Source organism: Phasianus colchicus, chromosome 5, assembly GCF_987193195.1.
Source record: "Phasianus colchicus chromosome 5, bPhaCol1.hap1.1, whole genome shotgun sequence".
In the NCBI taxonomy this organism is placed as follows: domain Eukaryota; kingdom Metazoa; phylum Chordata; class Aves; order Galliformes; family Phasianidae; genus Phasianus; species Phasianus colchicus.
Window position 1 is genome coordinate 26,419,867 of NC_143440.1, and position 21,458 is coordinate 26,441,324.

Genomic DNA, 21,458 nt, shown 5'->3' on the forward strand with positions numbered 1-21,458 from the left:
TGGAAAGCAATTAAACTCATAGTTGACTTGTTCACTACTATGCTTATGGATTCAAAATTGATCTGGCTGAAGAGTCGTATAATAGGTAATCTGTTAAGAAATTTTCATCTTCCAAACTAATCTTCTCAAAATAGCAGAGAATTTAAAAAGAAGAAAAGATGTATGCATATGTTGATAGACTTTTCTTACTTTGAGATATTTCTCACATGCTCTAAACATCACCCACTTGTCCTATTTTTATTATTGTTTTCAATATTATTTTGGTTAATAAAACAGAGATCTATGAAGTCCTAAGAAGTTTCTGCTAGAAAACATCTACTGGAAACTGAGAAGCTAAATGCTCTGGAGAAACATAAAATATCTTATTTGATCTGTGAAGTGTTTTATATTATTAACAAATCTAAAGCATGGGTTTCCTACAATGTTCTTAATCAAAGTAAGCTTATTTTTGTATTTGAAAATAAATATTCTTGCAAATTCAGATAACTATGAATCCATGAACTAGGTTTGCATGTTTTTTTTTTATTTTATGAGGCTAATTTTTTTGTTGTGTTATTGTATTGGTTTTGTTGTTGTTGTTGTTTTTCCAATGAAAAAGTAATAAAGCATCTTAACCCTAGGGAATATCAAGCAGTGGGAGGCACACAAAAGGTGCAGGACAATCTTTGCTGTGGGTACAAGGAAAATGCTCTTCAAAGTCTTTCACCCAGGAAACAGTGACAGAGGCCTAGGTTAGGCAGTCTCAAATTGACAAATGATGTTCTATATGTGCACGTCAGTGACGAGCATGGTACAGAGGAAGTCCAAGAAGAATTACAGCCTGGAAGGCATAGCTCCTGCAGCAGCTTGCCACATGGAAGGATGTGCCTGCTATGGCAAGCTTTCCAAGAACTGCCTGGAATGTCTGCAGGTTTACACTCCTGTCTTTTTCACAGCTGGCAGGAGGAGACAGAGAGGAAGTATACAGAGAAGTATGGCAGATAGGCAGTAGAGGCCTTCATCATCATTGTTTTGTTTTCATGTCAGATATTGATGGCCTGTGCCTCCTCTGCCTCTGTCCCTGCCCAAAGCCGCTCCTGAGTGTGATTTGTGCACCCAAAATGCTGCATGACGCACATCTCTCTTTCCCTAAACAGTTGCCTACAGTGTGCCACAGACCTGGCCCAAAGACTGCTTCTGCCCTCACCACCACCTCACAAACACAAAGCACAAGTTATGTTAATAAAATATGCATTTAATGTGGTCTGTTTTGAAATGCTTAACACGTTCAAAGTCTTTAAGGCCACTAGCACCATGTTTACAATCATCTTAGCACGTTATTCCTCCTGCCTCTCCATAATCCACTCCATACAACAAACTGTACTCCACCGTCAGAATTCAATTGCAATGAATTGTTGTAGTGAAATTCTTTGGAAAATAAAGTTTCTCTTCAATCTCTTTGTTCATCTGAGAATGCCATTTAGCAGGTTTGAGCAGGAATCCCTTGAAGCCTGATGGCTGACTTTAAGGGAGCCTTAGTCTCTCGGCAGGTCATGAGGGAGCACAAAGGGACACAAAAGCATCTTCATCTGACATTAATTCTTTTTCTGTCTTTTCCTTTCCACTGCTGTGTGCAAGGCCTGCATAATGAGCTCTTCATTATTCAGGATGTTGTATTCACCCAGCTGAACCAGACGGTCATATACCTTCTCAGTATATGTGACTGAGTATGTTGAATAAGGGGAACAGCGGCCATAGAGGTCAACTTTGCCATCTTCCATCTCTGACTCAGAGCGCTTCTGACCTACAAGGAAGAAGTGACAAATCACTCTGAGAGGTGGGAATTACTCTGGTCACAGGCAAGAAAGCTCTTAAGTGAGCACAGAAAGGACTTTCCATAGAGAGAGTTCATAATGTAAATTGTTGGGTGGGGGTGGGTTATTCTTTTTTAACATGCTTGATAACATACCTGGTGCTTTGTAATTTTGGAAGGTATCATTAATTAGTGGAAAAAATAACAATATTGGTGCTCCTGGAGTCTCAGCATCTTCAAAAAGGTAACATTCTTTCAGGTTTTTCCTGTCTTCCTCACTCAAGTCTACCTTGGGAAATAGAATGCCCTGTTCTGAACAGTACTTGCAGGTCTGGTCCAGAGCCTGGATCAATGAACAAAGTGATACTAAGTTTTAAATAAGAAGATAGGATCAGGGTTTCTTGGAGTCGAAAGGGACATTTTCCAAGGTGATTGTGAGAGTTATAAAACCCTAAATGAAAAGCACAGTAACAGTGAAGAGAAGGTATTTGTTTACCATGAATTCTTATCACAAAGCAGTCATATTGTACAAGAAAAACAAATGAGAATATGTACAACTTATAAAAGGAATATCACGTTGCAGCAATAAACTAAAAGTGATAGTGGTTAGGGCTTCTAGTGGAAGCAGTATCAAAAGCATCGAAGTGTTAGAAACATCCAGGACTGCAATAATTGAAGAAGATGCAGAGATCACTTCAATTTTTCTCACCAGTATCTGTGATCCAGCACTGTAATTTAAATGCAGGATGACATCCACCTTTCTCTCTGGTTTTAAAAGTGGCATGATGCTAGTATTGATGAAAAATCCCGTATCTACTAGAGACAAGTATTCTTCTGATTGTGTCAGCTGGTTGGGAAATGTGTCTAACACAGTATCTAAAAAGAAAGGTATTTCAAACACAGTATCTAAAAAGAAAGGTATTTCATGTTGTAAATGCAATAGTGCAAAAATGGTTAGTCTGTTTTCCACACTTAGACCACAGTTGCAGAGTCCTAACTGATGACCGTCTTCTGGGAAGAGGAATTCACCATATCTCTTCACTTCTGTCTTCCCAACTCCAGCTAGAGCTAGTTTGAGGCCTGCACTGTCAAGATTCATGATGGACGTTTCTTGTACCTACCACATGAGAACATGAGGACCACCAACAGGACCTGATGTCCCAGCCATCGGGAGGTGTGTTCTGCTGGCAAATTGTTGGTGTGGAGCTCAATTCTGCAACATGCTACACCCCAGTGTCCCACAGCTGGCTTACGTAATAGTGATTCTGCCCAAACACGGTCTCTGACCATGGAGAATGTGATTAATATTGAATCTGTGTTTTTCTTTTGTTAGTCAATTCCCTTCCTAAGCACACAGGTCCTTTCCTGCTTTTCTCTACTACCTTTCCACCTGTGGAAGTGCCTGTTCTCCAGGTAGTCGTTGTGCACCTGCAGGCCCTTCAGGAAGTTGTGCTCCTGGGCAACGGAGAAGCGGTCGGTGAGGGCATCACGGATGGCACTGCTGAGGGGACTGGCAGGGGTGAGCAGGCGAGTCCTCAGATCATGGGGTTTCAGCGGTAGGAGAGGTTCTTCCTCTGCACAGTGAAAGACTGTTAAGTTTTACCTGCCCTACAACGAGGTAGCCCCTCAAAATATCAAAAATAAATAATGATAGAATCAGTGTTGTACTGACTTTAAAAGCATGGGATGAAAAGACTTGATGAGCACAAGTTGCAAAGTAAAAAAGAAAACAGAATGCTACTTTTACCAGTCAAATGCTATTCCCTTACACAGTTCATATTTGGATAGGAGGCAAAATCAAACAGCAAGCAGCAATAAATACCCGCTCCAGACATAGATATCCTTATTTAAATAGACTGAAAGCAGGCTCTCAAAATGGTAACTGTTGCACTTGTTTATATTACCATAGCTCCTGTTTGAGGTAGTCAACATCTTTTTGCTTTATTAATTGTCTACAAAACAATCATATTAGTCTTGAACACTTTACAGCCCTCAACTTGCTCATAGGTTACTAGACAGGAGATTTTTTCATTATCAATTATGCTCTACAATATGAGACTTTAAAAGTGATTCCTTCTTAAAAAAAAAAAAAATAGTGTAGCCTTTAAATAAACTCTTCAAAATGCCAAACAGAAGGTGTGTATTTCACATAGATGGGTGTGACCATTTACCTGACTTTAATTGTAAGTACACTGGCTAAGGAAGAAGTGTAACTAACCTATATCATCCATTTTGTCCTGGGTCCACCTGTGCCAAAAATCCTCTGATGAATGAGACAAATTCCAGATGTATAACACATTCAGTGAAAATAAACTACTCCACATGCCTGTGAAAGAAAAGAGTTCTCTAACTCAAGCATTCACACGTCATGAATCTCAGAACTGTTATCGTGAGATAAAATTCACAAGGTTAATGCTTTTCTTTAGTTTGCTTTAAATGGAAGCTGTCCCATTTTAATTTGGATTTTTAATTTTCCATTCTAATTTGCTGTTTTGTAAGCCTTATTTTGCTATCCAGCTTTTGTCTTACAGACTTTTTTTTTTTTTTCAAGTAATGGAAAGATTTTTATGTGATTTAAAGAGCTAAATTTAAAAAAAAGTATCCCAAACCTTATATAAAAAGACAGGATGAAAACTTGCAATATGATGTGTTTGATGGGGAATTATACTGGTAATGAATTGTCTGCAATATATCTTTTTAAATTTGTTTTTAAAATGAGTTTTTTTTTTTTTTTTTTTTTTTTTTTTTAAGGAGAAGGCTGCATTCAAGTCAATGAATACATGGCCGAGGCAAGCTGTGTGGAGTGGATAGGACCTGATGTGCTCAATCAAACTCCAGTGCAGAGGAGAACCTGTGTGAACACTCCTGTAGATTGTCTACAGGAAGCACAGAAATTGCCAAGTACCAGTGAAATGGCAAGAGGCAGCATGTTTGGAGCTGCTCTGGAGGTCACATTTTTTGGAGTAGTGTTGGCAAAACCATCAGCTCCCAGAAACCTGGATTCTACTGTTGATAAACTGAATCTACTACACTAAGCATTAATTCAGAGATGAGATATTTATTCTCCCCAGCTTGTCACGGACCTGTTCTTTGATAGTGCTTAGTTCATTCAACTCAAAACTAAAGAAAGGTTCAGATGTTTTCAAGATAATAGATTACCTTCTAAGAAGCAGATTCGAGATTCAGGAAGCTTCTTCATTAACCGACCCATGAAGAACTCGCTGCCAAAATCCTCAGAGCGAACAAAAACCCCATATTTCTGCAACCCTACTTCGTAAGGGGTAAATTCCACCCATTCTGTGACAAAGAACACAAGGAAGAAAACAATATTTTACTACAGTTCCTTAGCTGTGAATCAAAATACTGCTACCACTGAATGAAAGGAGGTAAAAATGAAAATAATTTCTACATTCAGTCTAATATTTCAGACAAATAGCAAGGAATTATGAGCATGACATAAATGAAGATCAGCAAACATGGGAAGACATGAATATTTTTGAGTCTGCTTTGTAGAAGGTCAGACTTCTGCTACAAGGACATTATGCCAGTATACATCAGCTGAGTTTCTGGTCTTTAGCAGAGAGGGCTTTTTTTAGACTATCTAAAGAGACTGTTTCCTGATTGACCAATTCAAATATAAAGACAAATGACTCTCAGAAATTCCACGATTACCTTTGAAATCCAGAGTGCTATAGTTGTTCTTGACATTGACTGCTGTATAGATAGGCAATGGGTTCTGACCACGATCAATGGCCCGTTGCTGATCAGAGAGTTTATGGTTGTCTTTCTGTGATCCCAGAAGTACAGTTACATTGAGACAAAAATTAGCAGAGTAATATTTTCTTTGGACCTAAACTTACAGTGCAGTAAAATTCCTCCCTCTAAAAGTAAAACACGTGCTGGCCTTAAATTTTGAGATCCTCTGTATTTTCCAAAATTCCTGTGAGAGTTGTTTTACTCAAATATCAGCAAGACCTGAGATGCCAGAATATTTAGTGACCATTAGGATGAAAATTAAAGGAAATTTTCAAGAGCAGATTGCAATAATAATGGTTAAAATAATCTTAATGTGTTAACTGCAAATTTCTGAAAGACTCCTCACACATACGTGAAAAGTCTGCAACTCTATCTGTTAATACATCTCATTAACATTACAATGCTCTCTCTAACTTTGCTATTTTGAAACAAAATATTTGAAGAACATGCCAACAAATCTCAACATAAAATGCTGTATTTCTTCAAAATACTGATTATGCAATTCTTTCAGAAAATAATCAAAATCTCAGAAGAATTATGTTTTCCACCCCAGAAAGATATCTAAAAAACTATCACTAAACATTTTGAAAATGACTGTGCTTATGTATACACAGTCTCATAACAAGTAAGTTTTTTTTTTTCACAGAACAAACAAGAAAGTATAATTTACAGATATTAATTTTCGGAAAATTGTAAGCCACTCTGCTTTATGACATACTGTACCCCATCATGCAATAAAGATTCCAGGACAAGTCCCCAGAGATCTATAAAAGATGTTTTGCGGCCCTCTTTTTTCCGTTGTTGCAGCTGCTTTTTGTAAAACTTCAAATACTCCAAGGAAAGGGAATTTATTTTGCATTTTGTCATATGTTTTCGAGCCTCGCTTATTTGCTTATCGAGATCCTTTTGTGACCAGTCAGCATCTCTATACAAGTTTGACATGGTCCTAGGAAGAGGAAATATATTGAAGAGGAAAAATAAAAATAAGGGGGTTGAATACATTTCATAATTCTATTTTCAGTTCTTGATTTTAAATTAAGTAAAAGCATCCACTCTTAAGGCTACAAAAATGATCCAAGGGATGGAACATCTCCCCTGCGAGGACAGGCTGAGAGAACTGGGTCTGTTCAGCCTGGAGGCTCCAGGGAGACCTGGGAGTGGGCTTTCGGTATCTAAAGGGGGTTTTTAACAAAGGAGACAGACTCTATCAGGGTCTGTTGTGATAAGACAGGGGAAAATAGTTTCAAATTAAAAGAGAGGAGATTTAGATTGGCTATAAGGAAGAAGTTTTTTTACAATAAGGTGGTGAGGCACTGGAACAGATTGCCCATAGAGGTGGTGGGTGCCCCATACTTGGAGATGCTCGAGGTCAGGCTGGATGGGGCTCTGAGCACTCTGATCTAGTGTGGGTGCCCCTGTTCATTGCATGGGAGTTGTACTAAACGGCCCTTTAGGGTCCCTTCCAACTCAAACAATTATATGATTCTGTGATTCTATGATTTTCTTCAGTTGTGTGCTCCTCAAGATATTGTTGTGCTCTCTTTTAAGAGTCAAAATGACTTGAACGATTTTCCATGAGTCGTTTTTAGAAGAACACTCATTTTCATGCTGTTGCAAATTACATGATTTTTCCACATGCAAAGACTTTAATCTGTCATTGGAAAGAGATAATAAAGGACAACTGAGAAGGTGTTGTTAATGGACTACTGCTGGTAGCCCTAGCCTACCTCAGCACTACAGTGTCATGAGGAGGAAAGCCATGAGAAGCTACTCACCAAGTTGTACCAGACAAGCCAGTCAGGTATGTAGCACAGTCCAGGACATGGAGCTTCTTCAGTCCCTGCAGACTGCCATACAACGCAGTCAGAGACCTCATCCCTCCTCCTGTAGTCATGATGGCCACCACGGGGGTCTGGGCAACACAGGGACAAAAAGGACTGGCATCAGGAAGTGACCTGCAGCTAGGCTGGGAGTGGCGTGGCAGTAAGAGAGAAAGCATCAGCAGTAAAGGCAGGAAAAAGAAATCTCACATGTCAAAAAGAAGATTGTCAACAAGGATGGCAGTAAACAAGTAAAGACTATGGAGGAAGCTATTTGTGTACAATGTGTATCTAGCCTGGTTTGCAATGAAGTTGAAACAGGAGAAGAGTCAAACTCAGGATAGTGTCTGCAAGTGACATAAATGACAGGGTGAGATTGGAGAAATGGGACACTACTAGAATTGTATGTAAAATAAAAGGTGGGGAAAAAAGCAAAAAAAATTAAGTGGGAAAGATAAGGGATGATAGCCAAGAAGAGATTATGCAAGGCAGGCAAGATAGCAAAGAGAAAAAGAACAGAAACTTCACAAATTTAAGCTCTAGAGACATTTGAAAGCATTAGAAATGAACAGTAAATGAAAGTATATGAGAAGACGGAGCAAATAAGAACAGCAAGAGGACAGGTCATATAGGAAATTTTAAGACAACTAAAAATCCAATCTCAAGGAAATCCAATGTCAAGAAAAACAACACTGGAAGAAAAAGCAATACATCTGGACTGGGACAGTGACATGGCAGATGAAGGAGAGAATCAGAGTACAATGAAATAAGGTGCAATATTTTGGACCTTCACTGCCATGACAGTGAGGAGTAAACAAGAGAGAAGAGTGCAGACTGTGGGACTTAGAGGGTACATCTCATGGGAGAAAAATACCAAAACTGAAGTTTTGGAGAAAGCAGTGGGGAACGTTTAGAATGAAAAAAAAAATAAACAAATGGCTACACAGCCACAGAAATAGTGAACATTCAGTATCAAATTGTGTGTTCCCAATGCTAGGCACTCATTAGATGTTTTGAATGTTTGCACTACAGACCTCGTGATCCAGCAGATCCTTTTCCAGCTGCAGGACCTTCTTAAGAGCAGCAGCAACACATTTCTGCCTTTTGCATAGAAAGTCTTGTTCTTGAACACAGAGGTCAAACCCTAAACGCACATCAAGGTGGTCTGGGCTGGAGCAGAGATCAGAAATTAAAAAAATCCATTATATTCAGTAAATAAGCAACAATTTTCAGTACAAATAAACTTACTAAACCCACAAAATATTGCATTTACAGGAAAATTCTTTCTTACACTGCCAAACAGGTACTCAAAGCTGCCTGAAAGTGATGGAAAGAGGAACTTTTCTTAACAGTTATTAAAATAATAACAACATTCTAATGAAAAACACCTAATGAAAAACATTCCTGCAACTTCTGAGAAGTCTGCTCTCTATAGTTTCTTACCAGTCTTCTGCCTTTGCATGTAAATCAAATCCTTCATCCTGGAAAACAAGAATGCAAACAGCATAAGCATGATAATCTGATTTAGCCCTCTTCCCTGCAGCATTAGGCAAACTTTCATCTTGTGCTATACTAGCAATGCAGATACAAATTGGGAGCTCTGAATAATTCAGCTGTGCATGCACGTGAATTGTTCCAAATGGTTTATTGTCAGGGAAGTTGTTCAGTAATTTCCAATGTTTGTATGTGAATGCAACATCTGAGGACAACAGCTGCTTACAAGGAAAGTAATTATAATTTACACACTGTAGCTCCCTGCCAGCATGACCTCTCCTGGGCTATAATAGGACAGACAGTGAGGCTAAAGCCATAGCACTATTTTGCATAGCAGCCTTTGTTCCTTTTTTTGTTGTTATACTCTACAAAAGCTGTCATTCTCTGATTCTGTATGGATTTTCTTTAAGTGTGGATCTAAAATTGCTTAGCGAGGAACATTTAGCATCAGCAAGAAATTCGTGCTATGCCTGTTAATACATCTGCCTCACATATGTGTAAAAAGAGGAAAAGCATAAAGTAAAATCATGATGGGGTAACAACATTCTTTGTATTCCCACTCCATTCAAACAGTAGAAGATACAGTAGAAGTAGTAGTCTTATTACCTGAAGACCCACCAGTATTCGATTGTAGCATTTTGTTTGTATAATTTCTTCATCAGAAACTACCCTGGTAATCATCAGAGCATTTAAAAGTGACCAAATGTGTCAGGAGTTCCCAGTCTCCTCCAGCAGAAATTGAAGTGTCTGCTCTGCAGACCTTACTTGCCCCATTCCCACACCAATGCAATGAGGTTGGGACTCCCAGTGCCATGCAGAGAAACCAGGCTGTCCCACAGTAGGACCAGTCTTGTCAGTGGCAAGCAGATGCATTGACAAGGACAGAGATGAGTTGGATACAACCTTTGTCATATGGAGCTCTAACGGGCTGTACAATTCATTGAAGTTGCAAATGTCCATACATAGGTTTCTCAACCTCTCCCACAAAGGAACAGGCACTCACCTCTGCTAAGACCATGTTTTTTCCACTTGGAAGGGAATGAAGCTCTATGTTTTGAGTGCCTGAATTTGTACCACACAAATAGGAGAGCTGAAAATTCAATATAAAGGAATATTATTCTCTTTCCACAGATGCAAATTAATATTGCTTTTTATGACGCGTGTTACTTTACATGCCACTATCATGCTTTATGAAGTCCAGTAATAACATACATAGGAAGGAGGCGGTTTCTTCCCTGGTAGCATAACATCCAGCACTGGCTGCTTGTATCTGGCATAGTGGAATTTGGCAGGATGGGGGGAACCAAAGACTGGATCAGATCCCAGTGTAATGTCTTGGGTGCCCTCATACGAGCCTTGCACTTTAAAGGAGAATTGTTTTTCTAAGAGAGAAACAGACACAGCAGTTTTGTTATCAAAATTGGAAACGAAAGTTCTTACAAAGTGTATCACAAGGCTGTTTTCATGGTTTCATTTGTTGCTTTTTTTTTTTCTTTTCAGTCTTTCATTAAGCCAATTACCTTCATAATATTAAGAAGTTGTGATTTAAAAAAGAGATGACAGAGAAGTAACCTCACTTGATAAAGATTTCCTTTCCTTTTTCTTCTTCTCAACCACCTGAACTTCCAAGCAGCAGATCTTGCGAGACTGTAAGAGACATGAGCAATAAAACACCACATAGACAGGGAATTTCCCAGTTTGAGATTCTGTATCCCACTCTAAGCTCCTACTGCTGTTGATAAAGATGCTACATAGGCAGTGCACTGTGACCCAATGAAATCATTCTCTCTAAACCACAACCTTGATGTCAGATGCTTGGCTGGAACAGGAGTCTCTGAGAAGCCAGACACAGCCAGGGCAAGGCTGGCAGGGTGGCATGGAAGGCCAGTGCTTTCAGAAGGGAGAAGGTAAGGACATGTACTGTGAGGCAAATGATGATGATAGAAAATGACAGCACTTAAGTGCTAACTTTGCAAATCTGAAGCATATGTTGGCCTGATCATTGTGAGGTGAAACAAGGATGGCAAAAGGACAAGAAAGGTGATAAAACATAATGCTCACCACTAGTACTCCATTAGTAACGATGGTTTCAGGAGGGCCTGAACTAGGAAACAGGAAGAAAAATACGTTTTTAATAACTCATAATTACAGTATAACTCACAAACCACACCCCTCTCCTCATTTTCCTCCTTATTATTAGCTATGTATTGAATCTGAAAGAAAAAAATCCAGGAGACTCATAGCACATGTTTCCTCATTGCACTGTCAAGGCACAGTTACCATCAAACCCGCTGGTCCCATCCTGGGGCTCAGCAAAAAAAATGTTCTGCAGGGCCAAACTGTGCAGTGACTTCATACTAAGTCCCAAGCTGAAACTGCAGATAGTTAAACTGTTTTTGAAGAACTGTAGTTTGTCCAAGGACAAAAACTGATTCTAGTTCAAGGATCCAGTGATTACTCCATGTTCTGTTATGCTTTGAAGGGGGTGAGTTCTCTTGCAATTCTCAAAGATAATGGCCTAACAGAACAGCAGTTCCAGTATTTTGTCCTCAAATAATTGTCATTACAGAAGAAATAGAAAAGATTTTAGGGTATTTTCCCTGGCTGTCTGAAGTTCATGGAAGGTCACCCTGGCACCAGTTCATCAGCTCATACCATAGATTCCATGGAAAACTGTGTTAGTCATCAGCATCACCAAAGAATGATGCACACTGGACAATTATCGAGATTATTTCATGTCTCTGAATTGTCATTTCCTTTTGCTGCAGATTATAGAATCATAGAATCACTTAGGTTGGAAGAGACCACTAAAAGCACTTAGTTCAAACCATCAGCCCATCCCCACCATGCCCATTAACCCATGTCACCCAGTGCCACATCTGTTTCTTGGACACCTTCAGGGATAGTGATGCCACCACCTCCCTTGGTGGCACGTTATGTTATGTTGCATTTCATGTTTACTCACATATTATCCAATGCAAATCCCACCTCTAGCTCCTCTTTTCTCTGAAAAATAAAGAAAGGAAGAAAATATCTGACACTAGCCTACTGGTAGTTTTCACAATGCAAGTTCTCATTCTTATAACATATGTACACACATTGTGCATGACTGGTAGCACACTTAAAATACATGCGCCTTTGCCTGACTCCCCAGGGTATCAAGATCTTTTATGGATAGGATGATTCTGGATGCCCGCCAGAGCATTTTTTTGACAAAGAAAGCAGTGAGTTTGCCTTTCTTCTGGGATATCCAGAATGCAACAAATCCTTTTAGAGATGTTGCCTCATACTGAGTCTGCCAGCAAAGAGAACAAGAGGCTGCTGACAGGAGCAGCCAATCATTCTGGTGCAATGAGGGAAAACGGTGGTATGCCAAGCAGTGGCAGAAGAGGACAATCACTTTGTCTGGCAGCATGTTGAGGGCACTGGGGCAGAGGTAATTCTAACAGTAAGACTTCTTCTGTGGGCGGTGGAACAGAGCATAATTCCTTGATGGAAGAAAGTATCAGAGAGAGGAAAACACAAGTGGGGACAGAAGAGATAATGAACAGAGAAACAAGAATTGTAGTCTACATTTTTCCTCAAAGGGTACAAGAGTACTTATTGCATTGAAGACACTAAAAAGTTACTAATATAGGATAAAAAAGATGTTCTGAAGGCCTGAAGATCATGATTTCTAACCACTGTAGCCGTAAAATGCATAAATGAAAGACTTGGGTACAGCAGCTGGGATCACCTAGATAGTCATGAGCTGGTTTATAACCAGCAGAAAATTCCTATTTCTTTCGAGGGCTAGTTGGAAGTCCACACTTAACTCATCTGGTATTTCACAAAGAAAGGTTTAGATAAGGTATTTATTGACAATGAACTGCAGAGTTTGGATGTGCGTAGCTAAGGTCAACTGGATGGTTCATGACAGGTGCACAAGAGACTAAAAGAGAAGTGAGGAGGAAAGGGGATGTTCTAGCTGAACATGTATGGAGATCCTTTCATCAGTTAGCCTCCAGTTGCTCAATCCTGATATTTAGTTGCTAGAGTGTGACACTTATCCCTGGAGAAAGGAGCCTGCCTGACAAGTGTGATGCTCAGTGAAGCTACTGGGCTTGCCAAGGTGGGGGCATTTTACCTTCTTGCCAAAGAGAGTTAAACAGGCTCCAGAGAGACCAATTGCAGCTGGTAGATGAACAACCAACAGCAGAGAATCCTTAAACACATAATTAGCCTTCACGGTATCAGACAGTACCACTCCCATGGATAACATGTGGGCTGGTTGGATTCAAAGTGTTGATATGCAAGGTTGCACATACAGGTGCAACAGGCTGATGTGACAGCCTTGCCTGTGTATCAGCTTGGTGGCAGAACATGGCACCAGCGATTCCACACAGCCACAGAACACATCTATCTTACACTTTCTGCTCAGGGTATGGGATTTTCTTCACAGCACAGGACATCCCTTCACATGCAAGGTGCCAGCATACCTAAGAGAGGTAGCAGGGCTTTATGTCAGTCCTCATGCCCTATGCTGTTGTTATACTGGCCTCCCTGGGAAATGTTGAAAGCATGTCAAGATTCTCCACAGAGATGTGCAATGAAAATTCTCTCAGCACAGTGGTGCTAGTGGTAGCTATGTTAGCACTGCTGCTTAGCACTGAATGAAGGTCCCTACAACCAGCCTTGAGGTCAGACAACCCTTCCTGCAGCTATGCAGTACATCTTGTCCTTTCAGTATATTGGAACTTTTCAAATGCAACATTCAGAGACTCCCGGAACACTCTAAACAGGAACATTTCTTGTTGTGAAGTTGAATGACGTGAATTGGCCACCGTATTCAAACAAGTCATGCCACAGTCCATAATTAGAAACTGGTTTGACATTTGGCTCTGATCACAGAGCCATTACTTCTTAATTACTAGGTTAAGTAGCAAGTGATGACAAAAGCACCATGTGATTTTTACTGGTGAGGACACACTCCTGTAGGATCCTTAATGGGGGCAGGCTCAACGAAGTGACAGTTTTGCAGAGGCATCTACAGTTTGTGGTCAAATACACCAGCACCCAACTTCAGTGTGCCTACAGATGCAGGAGTGAGGAGGCTTTCTCAAGTCAGGGTGGGAAAACTTCTCCCTCTTATGTGGTTGGGCAATCCATACATAAGAAGGATAAAGAAAGATATTTCAAACAACATTTTAGGCAGAAAAGCAGACAAAAAATCTTCCCGTGAAAAAATTCTATGCCTTGAGACCTCACCTGTGAATCGCACTTGAAATGCATGAAGACTTGTTCTCCCAGGGAAAGCTTGGCTATATCAAAGTACACTGTAAAGAGATGATCATCTTGAGTAACGACGTCCTTATCATAGAGCCCCAACTCCAGCACATTCTGAAAAGGAAAGTACAGTAATGTTACAAGTATCACTTAAAGCAGTAGATCCATTTTTATTCCACTTCTGTGATGAGTGAGAAGAAGAAAAGAGAGCAGGAAGGGAAAGAAATGGAGTAGAAATGAACTCCATGTACACATCTACCTATAAGGAGGCATGATGAGAAATGAGACATCTCAAAGGTGCACGTGGCTGAGTGATATACTTGTCTTTCATGGCATGGATAAATATATTGAGGGTACGTGTTATTTTCATGTCTTTCTGCATATCTCTTTGCCTCTCAGGACAATTACATACGTTTGCTTTGCAAAAAGATGAAACCAGGCAGTGATCCCTAGATCACAGTTAACAGAGTAATCTCAGCTAAGTACCTTGACCTGACTCTGGATTCTGAAGTAGAAGGTTTCATTCCATACTGGGTCTTTACAATTCTGGATGGTTTTAGTCTGAAATTTGTCAGCTGAAGCAGTTGGCAACCACAGGCTCACGTAGCAATCAGTCTGGCTTACTGTATGTTAAGAAACACAAAGACATCTAAAGTGAAAACTTGCTCTAGAGGAAAGAATGACGTGCACAACATGAGGGTCTACTTTCAAAGAGAGACACTATGACACATATTCATACAAATCCAACAGAAACATTACAATTTAGGTAATAGGAATGGAGAAAAAAAGACTTGGAGAGGGATATGAATCTTCTCTGAATAAATGAAATTAGATATATAATAAATGCATTAAATCAAAGGGGTATCATCAGTTTAGCTCAGAATAAAAAAAAAAAAAGAGTCTGTTGCACTCCATACCATCACACAGACTAAAAATTTGCTTATGGTACCCTTTTCAGATCTGGAAACCAGTTTCAGCTCTTACAAAAAAAGTGGTGGAACCAGCAAGCTAACACTGTGGAGTAAGGATCCAGAAAACAGAGAGGTTTCTGTTAAGGAGCTTTAGCACTGCAGAAATGCAGAGCAGTGACTTCAAACACAAGTACTTGCTTTGAAAAAACTAAATTGCCTTGTGGGTTCATTAACATATAGAAGCTACTACTTAGCAATGCCACTGTGACTTTGACAGCTGGTTTGGAAGAAAATTAGATGTGATATTGGTGATGTAGATGACTTGCGTCAAGAGCCAGATTTGTTGTAATTTGTTACAAGGTCAAAATTGTAATAAGACATCACGTTGATGAAAGGGAATTATTTGATCAGTGAGAAACATGTTCAAATATATTAACCAACATGACCAATGGACACTTTGAAAAATGAATAGAAACAAAAGCAAAATCAGAATAACATGTAGCAGAGAATAGCTTTCCAAGTCCTTCCTCCAAATAGTAATTCAGAATAAAAATATCACACTATTCTGGCAAGAGTTAAAGAAACAAAGAAATTATTGTTTCCATTTTAGCCAGAACAATACAAAAACAAACAAACAAACCAACCACCAAAATAGAGAGAAAAAAAAAAAAACAAACGTTTCTTGATATCTACATAAATAGAGCCATAACCTTCTATTATATTTCATAGAATCATTTGATTGGGTAGGGACAATTAAAGGCCATCTGGGCTTACCCCCCTACAATAACAGGGACACCTACAGCTAGATCAAAGTACTAAGAGCCCCTCCAGCCTGACCTTGAATGTCTTCTCTCTTTTCATTTGAAACCATTACTGTTCATCCTATCACAAGAGACCCTGCTAAAGACACAGCTGCACACCATCAGAAGTGAAGGACACTTCACCTGGTTTAATCTGTGAAAGCTGGTAGGCAGGCTGTAGTACTTTGGAGTTGTTACCCTTTGAGATAAGGCTACTCCACTTCCTGTATTTGTCCCATTCTTTCAATCAGTTTTTGTCTTTTGTTGCACGAATCTACCCCAGAGGAAAACACAGGAGATATTTCTGCATTTCCTGCTTGCAACATACTGCAGTAGCTGTTTTGTCTGTCCCTTTTATGAATGCAGAACATATGTGCAATAGGTACACCTGTGACCTTACAGAATCACAGAATCATAAAGGTTGGAAAAGACAACTAAGACCATCTGGTCCAACTATCAACCCATTTCTGCCATGCCCTCTAGAGAGAGTCATCTCTTCACAGGATAGGATGAAAGTAAAGAGAAGCACATTGTTCGTTTCTGGAACAAACCTGCCAGCAGGGGACTTTCTCCAGCCTAAGAATAAACCTAGAAAATCCTCTTCCTTAGAGAAGGAATGGCTAATGGCCCATGAAGGTTAAAGGGTCCATACATAGCACTACAGATACTTACAAACATCTGCCTGATGGATATTTCTTGCTCTTATGACTCTTACAGTTAGTAAGTAACACAGAGATGATTCTACCTGCAAGAAAAAAATAAAGCCACACGTAAAATTTTGGAATGAATGCTGAAAGTAAATAGCATATTTAGGAGGTAAAAATCTAGAGAGAGACATACCCAAACTGTAAACAGTTTATTAGAATTTTCCTATGTGATTAAGAAATGACCAATGTCATGTTTCTTTCGTTAGTATCTAAGCCATGTACAAGGCTGAAAAGTTTCACTACTCTTATAGATCATGTGCAGATTTTTATAATCATGGTGAACTGCTTTGCTTTCTTGCCAAAATTCAGCTTTGTACAGTGGTAAGATTCCAATTCAATTTGGGAGAAGATATATTTCTTTAATTTCTAAGGTAGAAAATGAAAAGCTGCTTTAGGCTTTTTGCAAGTGATAAAATTACTATTGTGGGGATTGGCTCTCATCCAGCTATGACTCAAGTTCAGATTACTGGACTATGGAATATGATTTTTCCACATTCTTCTTCTTTTAAACATATAGTATTTCCAGTGCTGCATCACCATTTGTAGACTAAATGGAATCATAGAATAATTAAGGTTGGAAAAGACCACTAAGATCCTCTAGTTCATCACCATCATGCTCACTGCCCATACCTCTCAGTGCCAAACGTCCACCTGGTGTCTCTCATAATGTTTAGTCCAGCTGTAGCTGGGGCTAACAAATATGTTATCCATACTGGGGACATTTAGCAAGCAGGCAAGTGAAGAACCAGATAAAAGAAGCCTTCATGTAACAGCAAAGCACCAAGTCCTGTAAAAAGCCAAGAGCACTGGTACTGTTCAGCTGCACAGATGGTGACTAGGTGTGCACACTGATAGGGTCTGATAGATCAGAATCTAGAGAGCAGCTCTGGATAAGACAATCCACTTGCATTTGTGCCTAAAACCTAATTCTAAAGGCATAGAAATAAGGGAGGTACAGACAGAAAAAGTGTGGTGCACTCAAGATGTACAGTAATTGCATAAGGGTGAAGGCAGTGTGCCAGCCCTTAACACTCAAAGATTTGAGCAAGGACAGAATAGAGGTGAAGGAAACTGAAAGCAGATATTTAAGAATAAATCCTGTGCTGTCTGTATTTTTCTGCTTAGTCATTTTTTACTTCAGTTCAAGGCCTTCTGTCTGCAGCTTTATTAGAACTGCTGACCTTGTTTTTACCATATAGAGCTCTTTTTGTGAAGCTGCCTGCCAGCTGTTGGGTGTGGGTTATGACTTCGATGCGAGGATTGTGGAGCCCCGCAGAGGGACAGGTTGCAAGGGATGCCCAGCAAGGAGCCATGGTCAGGAATGAGGAAGGGGATTGAGGAAGGCCCAGTGCTGCCAGGGGCTGGCTTTGACTTTGCAGAAGACATTTTCTGGAAGGGCTCAACTCAAGTTCAGGAACAGAATCCTATGGAGTGACCCTCACGGCCTGTAGTGATCCAAAAGCAGCACTGCAGGATTGAACAAGATGCTCAGGTATGTGGATGTGTCCCACCATAACCAGGGAATCTTGGCTTAGGCACCACGGAGGAACAAATCATGAAAGGAGCATGTGCTTGGCCTAAAAAAGCTTAAGAGGGTGGGTTCATGGCCCAGAACCTGTTGTGACCATAGCACTGCAGAAATGCATTTTAGAAAGTATTTTCTTATCTTCACATTTTCTATTCAATGAAACAACAGAAAGAATTGGTTACTCCCTGAACTGTAGGCGTAATGTTTTCTGTTCAGCATCTTAACTCAGCTCAAAAGAGAAAAAGGCACCATTCATAACTGGAGGAGGCTTAGGGAAAACCTTAACACTCTCTACAGTTCCCTGAAAGGAGGTTGTGACCAGGTGGGGGGCAGCCACTTCTCTCAGGTAACAGAGATAGGATAAGAGGGAATGACCTCTAGTTGTGCCAAAGGATGTTCAGATTGGATATTAGGAAGAATTTTTTTTCAAGAAGTGTAATAATGCATTGGAACAGACTGCCCAGGGAAGTGGGGGAGTCACCGTCCCTGGAAGTGTTTAAAGAAAAGGTAGATGTAGTACTTAGGACATGGTTTAGTGGGCAAAATTGGTGGTGGGTGGATGGTTGAAATAGACGATTTTAGAGGCCTTTTCCAACCTTTATGATTCTATTAAATGGCGGTAAATTAGAGAGAAAAAGTTCAAAAAAAAAAAAAAAAATCCATTAAAGCACAACTGGTCCTGTGGTTTCTAAAAGGAAGGAGTTCATTTAACATGCCTGAAGTCTCCTCGAAAACTCTTAGCTGGGATTCCTTTCTTTTTGCAGAGGCCAAAAGTAAGGTTAATTCAGGAAATCCGGTGTTGAAAAGCCAGTTCAGGATTGTGCCATACTCTTTGTGGGAGTAAATGGCTCAATTTCACGGTTATTACTACCTACACTGGCAGTAAATTTGCTTTGGTAAGACATATGCAGCAGAAAGCCTAGTTAAACCCACTCTTTAATAACTATTAATCTTATTAAAAAGGGATTCATTTACCATCTGCCAAGCACAGAAACAACAGTAGAACTTGAACATGAAGCAAGACAGCACAGCAAAGTGATCAAAGTGATAAGCTAGATGGGGTTTCATGGAGGCAGCTGGAAGAGTTATGATACCTAATTAGACTGCTCAGCAGACACTGAAACTGATCTTACCCAGGCTCTACCCAACAGAATATTCTCTTCTACAGTTCTACTTTAAAATTCTCTTTTGCGGTACCTTTGTAGCAGAAGTCCACTGTTCCCCATCACATTTCAGCTGCATATTTCCATCCAGCAGACTCGTTTGGGTGGTCAGCTCCTGCAATGGAAAGGGCTAAAGTCATGCTGGCTCCTAACAGCAATCCTCCTTAGGAATTCACAGCTGCACAGTAATGAAGGTGAGCCCACAGCCAGCGTTGCCTACAGAGCCTCAGCAGTTGACAGTGCTCCCAGCTATGCCACTGCCATGCTGTGTTGCCCCAGAGAGGCTGGGCAGGGCCATAGCAGCCCAGTAAGGTCCACCCTTTGAGTGACAACTGCTCCAGGCTCTGGTGACATACCACAGGGACAGCTTCTCCTGGCTCTGGCTGTTATAGTAGCAGCAAACCTGCCTCCAGTAAACACACCCTGTAATTAATTGGTATTTCACCTTGAAGCACATCTCTGTGCTACTTAATAGTTCTTTCTAAGGTTGCATATGGCACGTTTCTGAGATGAAGAAAACCCTAACATGTATAAAATGCCTCATTTGTAAATAAACATTTACTCCCCAAGCAGTTTTCCCTTCCTTTCCTTGACTCATTATCATTTTAATTTTTATAATGAGTTCTTGAAGCACTGATTTCTTCTTCCTGTGCAGCCACTTTAAGTCAATGATAGGTCAGGAAAGCAGTCCCATCAGTGCACAACATGCAGCACAGCTGGCTGAGGCCCCAGACACCCTGTTTGACTCTGCACCCTTCTTACCTGAGACAAAGCACTGCCTGACTCCATTGTGGGCGCAGTCACGTACATGTCCTGTGTTATCTCTGGCAGCACAACTTTACATCTCCCAGCTTCCAGAGACACCAATAGCTTAGATGTCTCATGCAAGTGAGTGACTATTTTATAAACTGACTCAGAGCCCCACCTCTGCCTGATTTCTTAAACCCAGCCATTCCCCTCCCATTTTCTTGTGCAGCATCTTGTAAAGTAAATAGGAAAAAATATCCCTACCTGTACAATGGCTGGAAGTACACTGTTTGAATCACCTTGCCCAATTCTGGCCAATGGCAAGCTGATAACTAATGGTAAGAGAAGGATACCTTTTTATCTGAGTGTAGAACTTTCCACATAGCAAGACTCTGATAAGATGCAGAAACAGTAACATAACCAAAATGCAGATTATCTGCTATACTATATAGGATACAAAAGCTAATAGAAAAAAAAGAAGGAAGATACTATTTCTCTCAGACTAACCTGGTTGTTGCAAAAGCCATTTTAAGGGATTCTGTACCACCTATCCTTGCCATCTCAGGTCTAAATGTGCAGAGCAGACACACTCATAGGATGTTTTGTCTCAGCCAGGCTGGGTCTCTTCCCAAGAAGTTGTATCTTCTTCCCCTCCTTTCCTATGGCTCGTTATTATCACCACTATTAAGACAAAGAGTCCTGAAGCAATGACTTTCCTTAGCCTAGCTCCACCCCTGTGAATACTCTGGTGCTGCTTTCCAGTTCAGGCTGACTCTGACTGTATCCTGGCTCCTGTGCCTGACCCAGTGAACCCTGCCAGCCAGACACAAGATTTATCACCAACATAGAGCTCTTGGGTTCAGCTGCAAACTTTGCCTCTGCCTCTGCTAGAACTCAGCTAATCTCTATGCCATCAACACTGGCATAGCTTTCAGCTCACTGGAAAGGATTTAAAAGGGCATCAAAAGCTGCTGCATCTTCAGCACGTCATAACAGATTAAAATCATGGGAGGAAGGGAATGCTTTTGTTTCCCTGTTCTCCTGGTCTATGAGCAAAAAGTTAGCTACGTCCTGAGCATTTCCGTGCTTATTTGTTAAACATAGTTACTAACAAACACAATTCCCATGCACATTCCCATACTGCACATTCCCATGCAAACTATCACCCTCATCAAAGACGACTTAGTAGAATAAATTTTTGCTATAGGCCATGTTGTTTCGCAATGCTGTGAAGAGTTGTGTCTACCTACATGTGCCAGCTGCAGTTATACAGTTTGATGAAATGTATTTTTCACTAGGTCAGAGAAAACTCTTGGCAAACCAGCATCCTCCAGCTATAGTTAAAGTCAGTGCGTTATTCTGACACCTTTTTGGAAAGCTTGCTATAAACCAGGACTGAAGATCTGAAAACATCACTACCACAGTGCCAATGACTAAAAAACCCTCAAACACCCTGGCTGTACCATCACTCAAAT

General features: G+C 40.3%; 1 protein-coding gene across 2 annotated transcripts; it reads right to left on the reverse strand.

Moving 5' to 3' along the window:
* Positions 1–930: 930 nt before the first annotated feature.
* LOC116229000 (cytosolic phospholipase A2 epsilon-like) lies at positions 931–20,083 on the reverse strand. Of its 2 annotated transcripts, XM_090141014.1 has the most exons (21): positions 19,999–20,083; positions 19,271–19,351; positions 16,511–16,583; positions 14,614–14,750; positions 14,110–14,241; positions 11,828–11,868; positions 10,924–10,966; positions 10,440–10,509; positions 10,075–10,244; positions 9,866–9,952; positions 8,812–8,849; positions 8,403–8,538; positions 7,324–7,460; positions 6,272–6,494; positions 5,465–5,579; positions 4,952–5,089; positions 4,011–4,118; positions 3,175–3,366; positions 2,502–2,668; positions 1,949–2,135; positions 931–1,783 (listed from the first exon to the last, which is right to left on the reverse strand). In XM_090141014.1, the coding sequence occupies exons 1-21, from the start codon at positions 20,044–20,046 to the stop codon at positions 1,575–1,577; spliced, it is 2,532 nt and encodes an 843-aa protein (XP_089997140.1). In that variant the 5' UTR covers positions 20,047–20,083; the 3' UTR covers positions 931–1,574. The 2 variants fall into 2 exon arrangements, with proteins under 2 accessions (XP_089997140.1, XP_089997141.1); XM_090141015.1 differs by lacking the exons at positions 931–1,783; positions 2,502–2,668 and having other exon boundaries at positions 1,985–2,135.
* Between the last annotated feature and the right edge of the window lie 1,375 nt (positions 20,084–21,458).

Bases quoted from the DNA above. Each gene is read 5' to 3' on its own strand.
- LOC116229000 (XM_090141014.1), bottom strand. From the start codon at position 20,046: ATGTACGTGACTGCGCCCACAATGGAGTCAGGCAGTGCTTTGTCTCAG. The intron at 8,539-8,811 runs GTAAGAAACTAT...TCTCTGCTCCAG, and splicing joins CATGCAAAGGCAGAAGACTG to CCCAGACCACCTTGATGTGC. The intron at 5,580-6,271 runs GTACAGTATGTC...CTGGGATCACAG, and splicing joins AATCTTTATTGCATGATGGG to AAAGACAACCATAAACTCTC.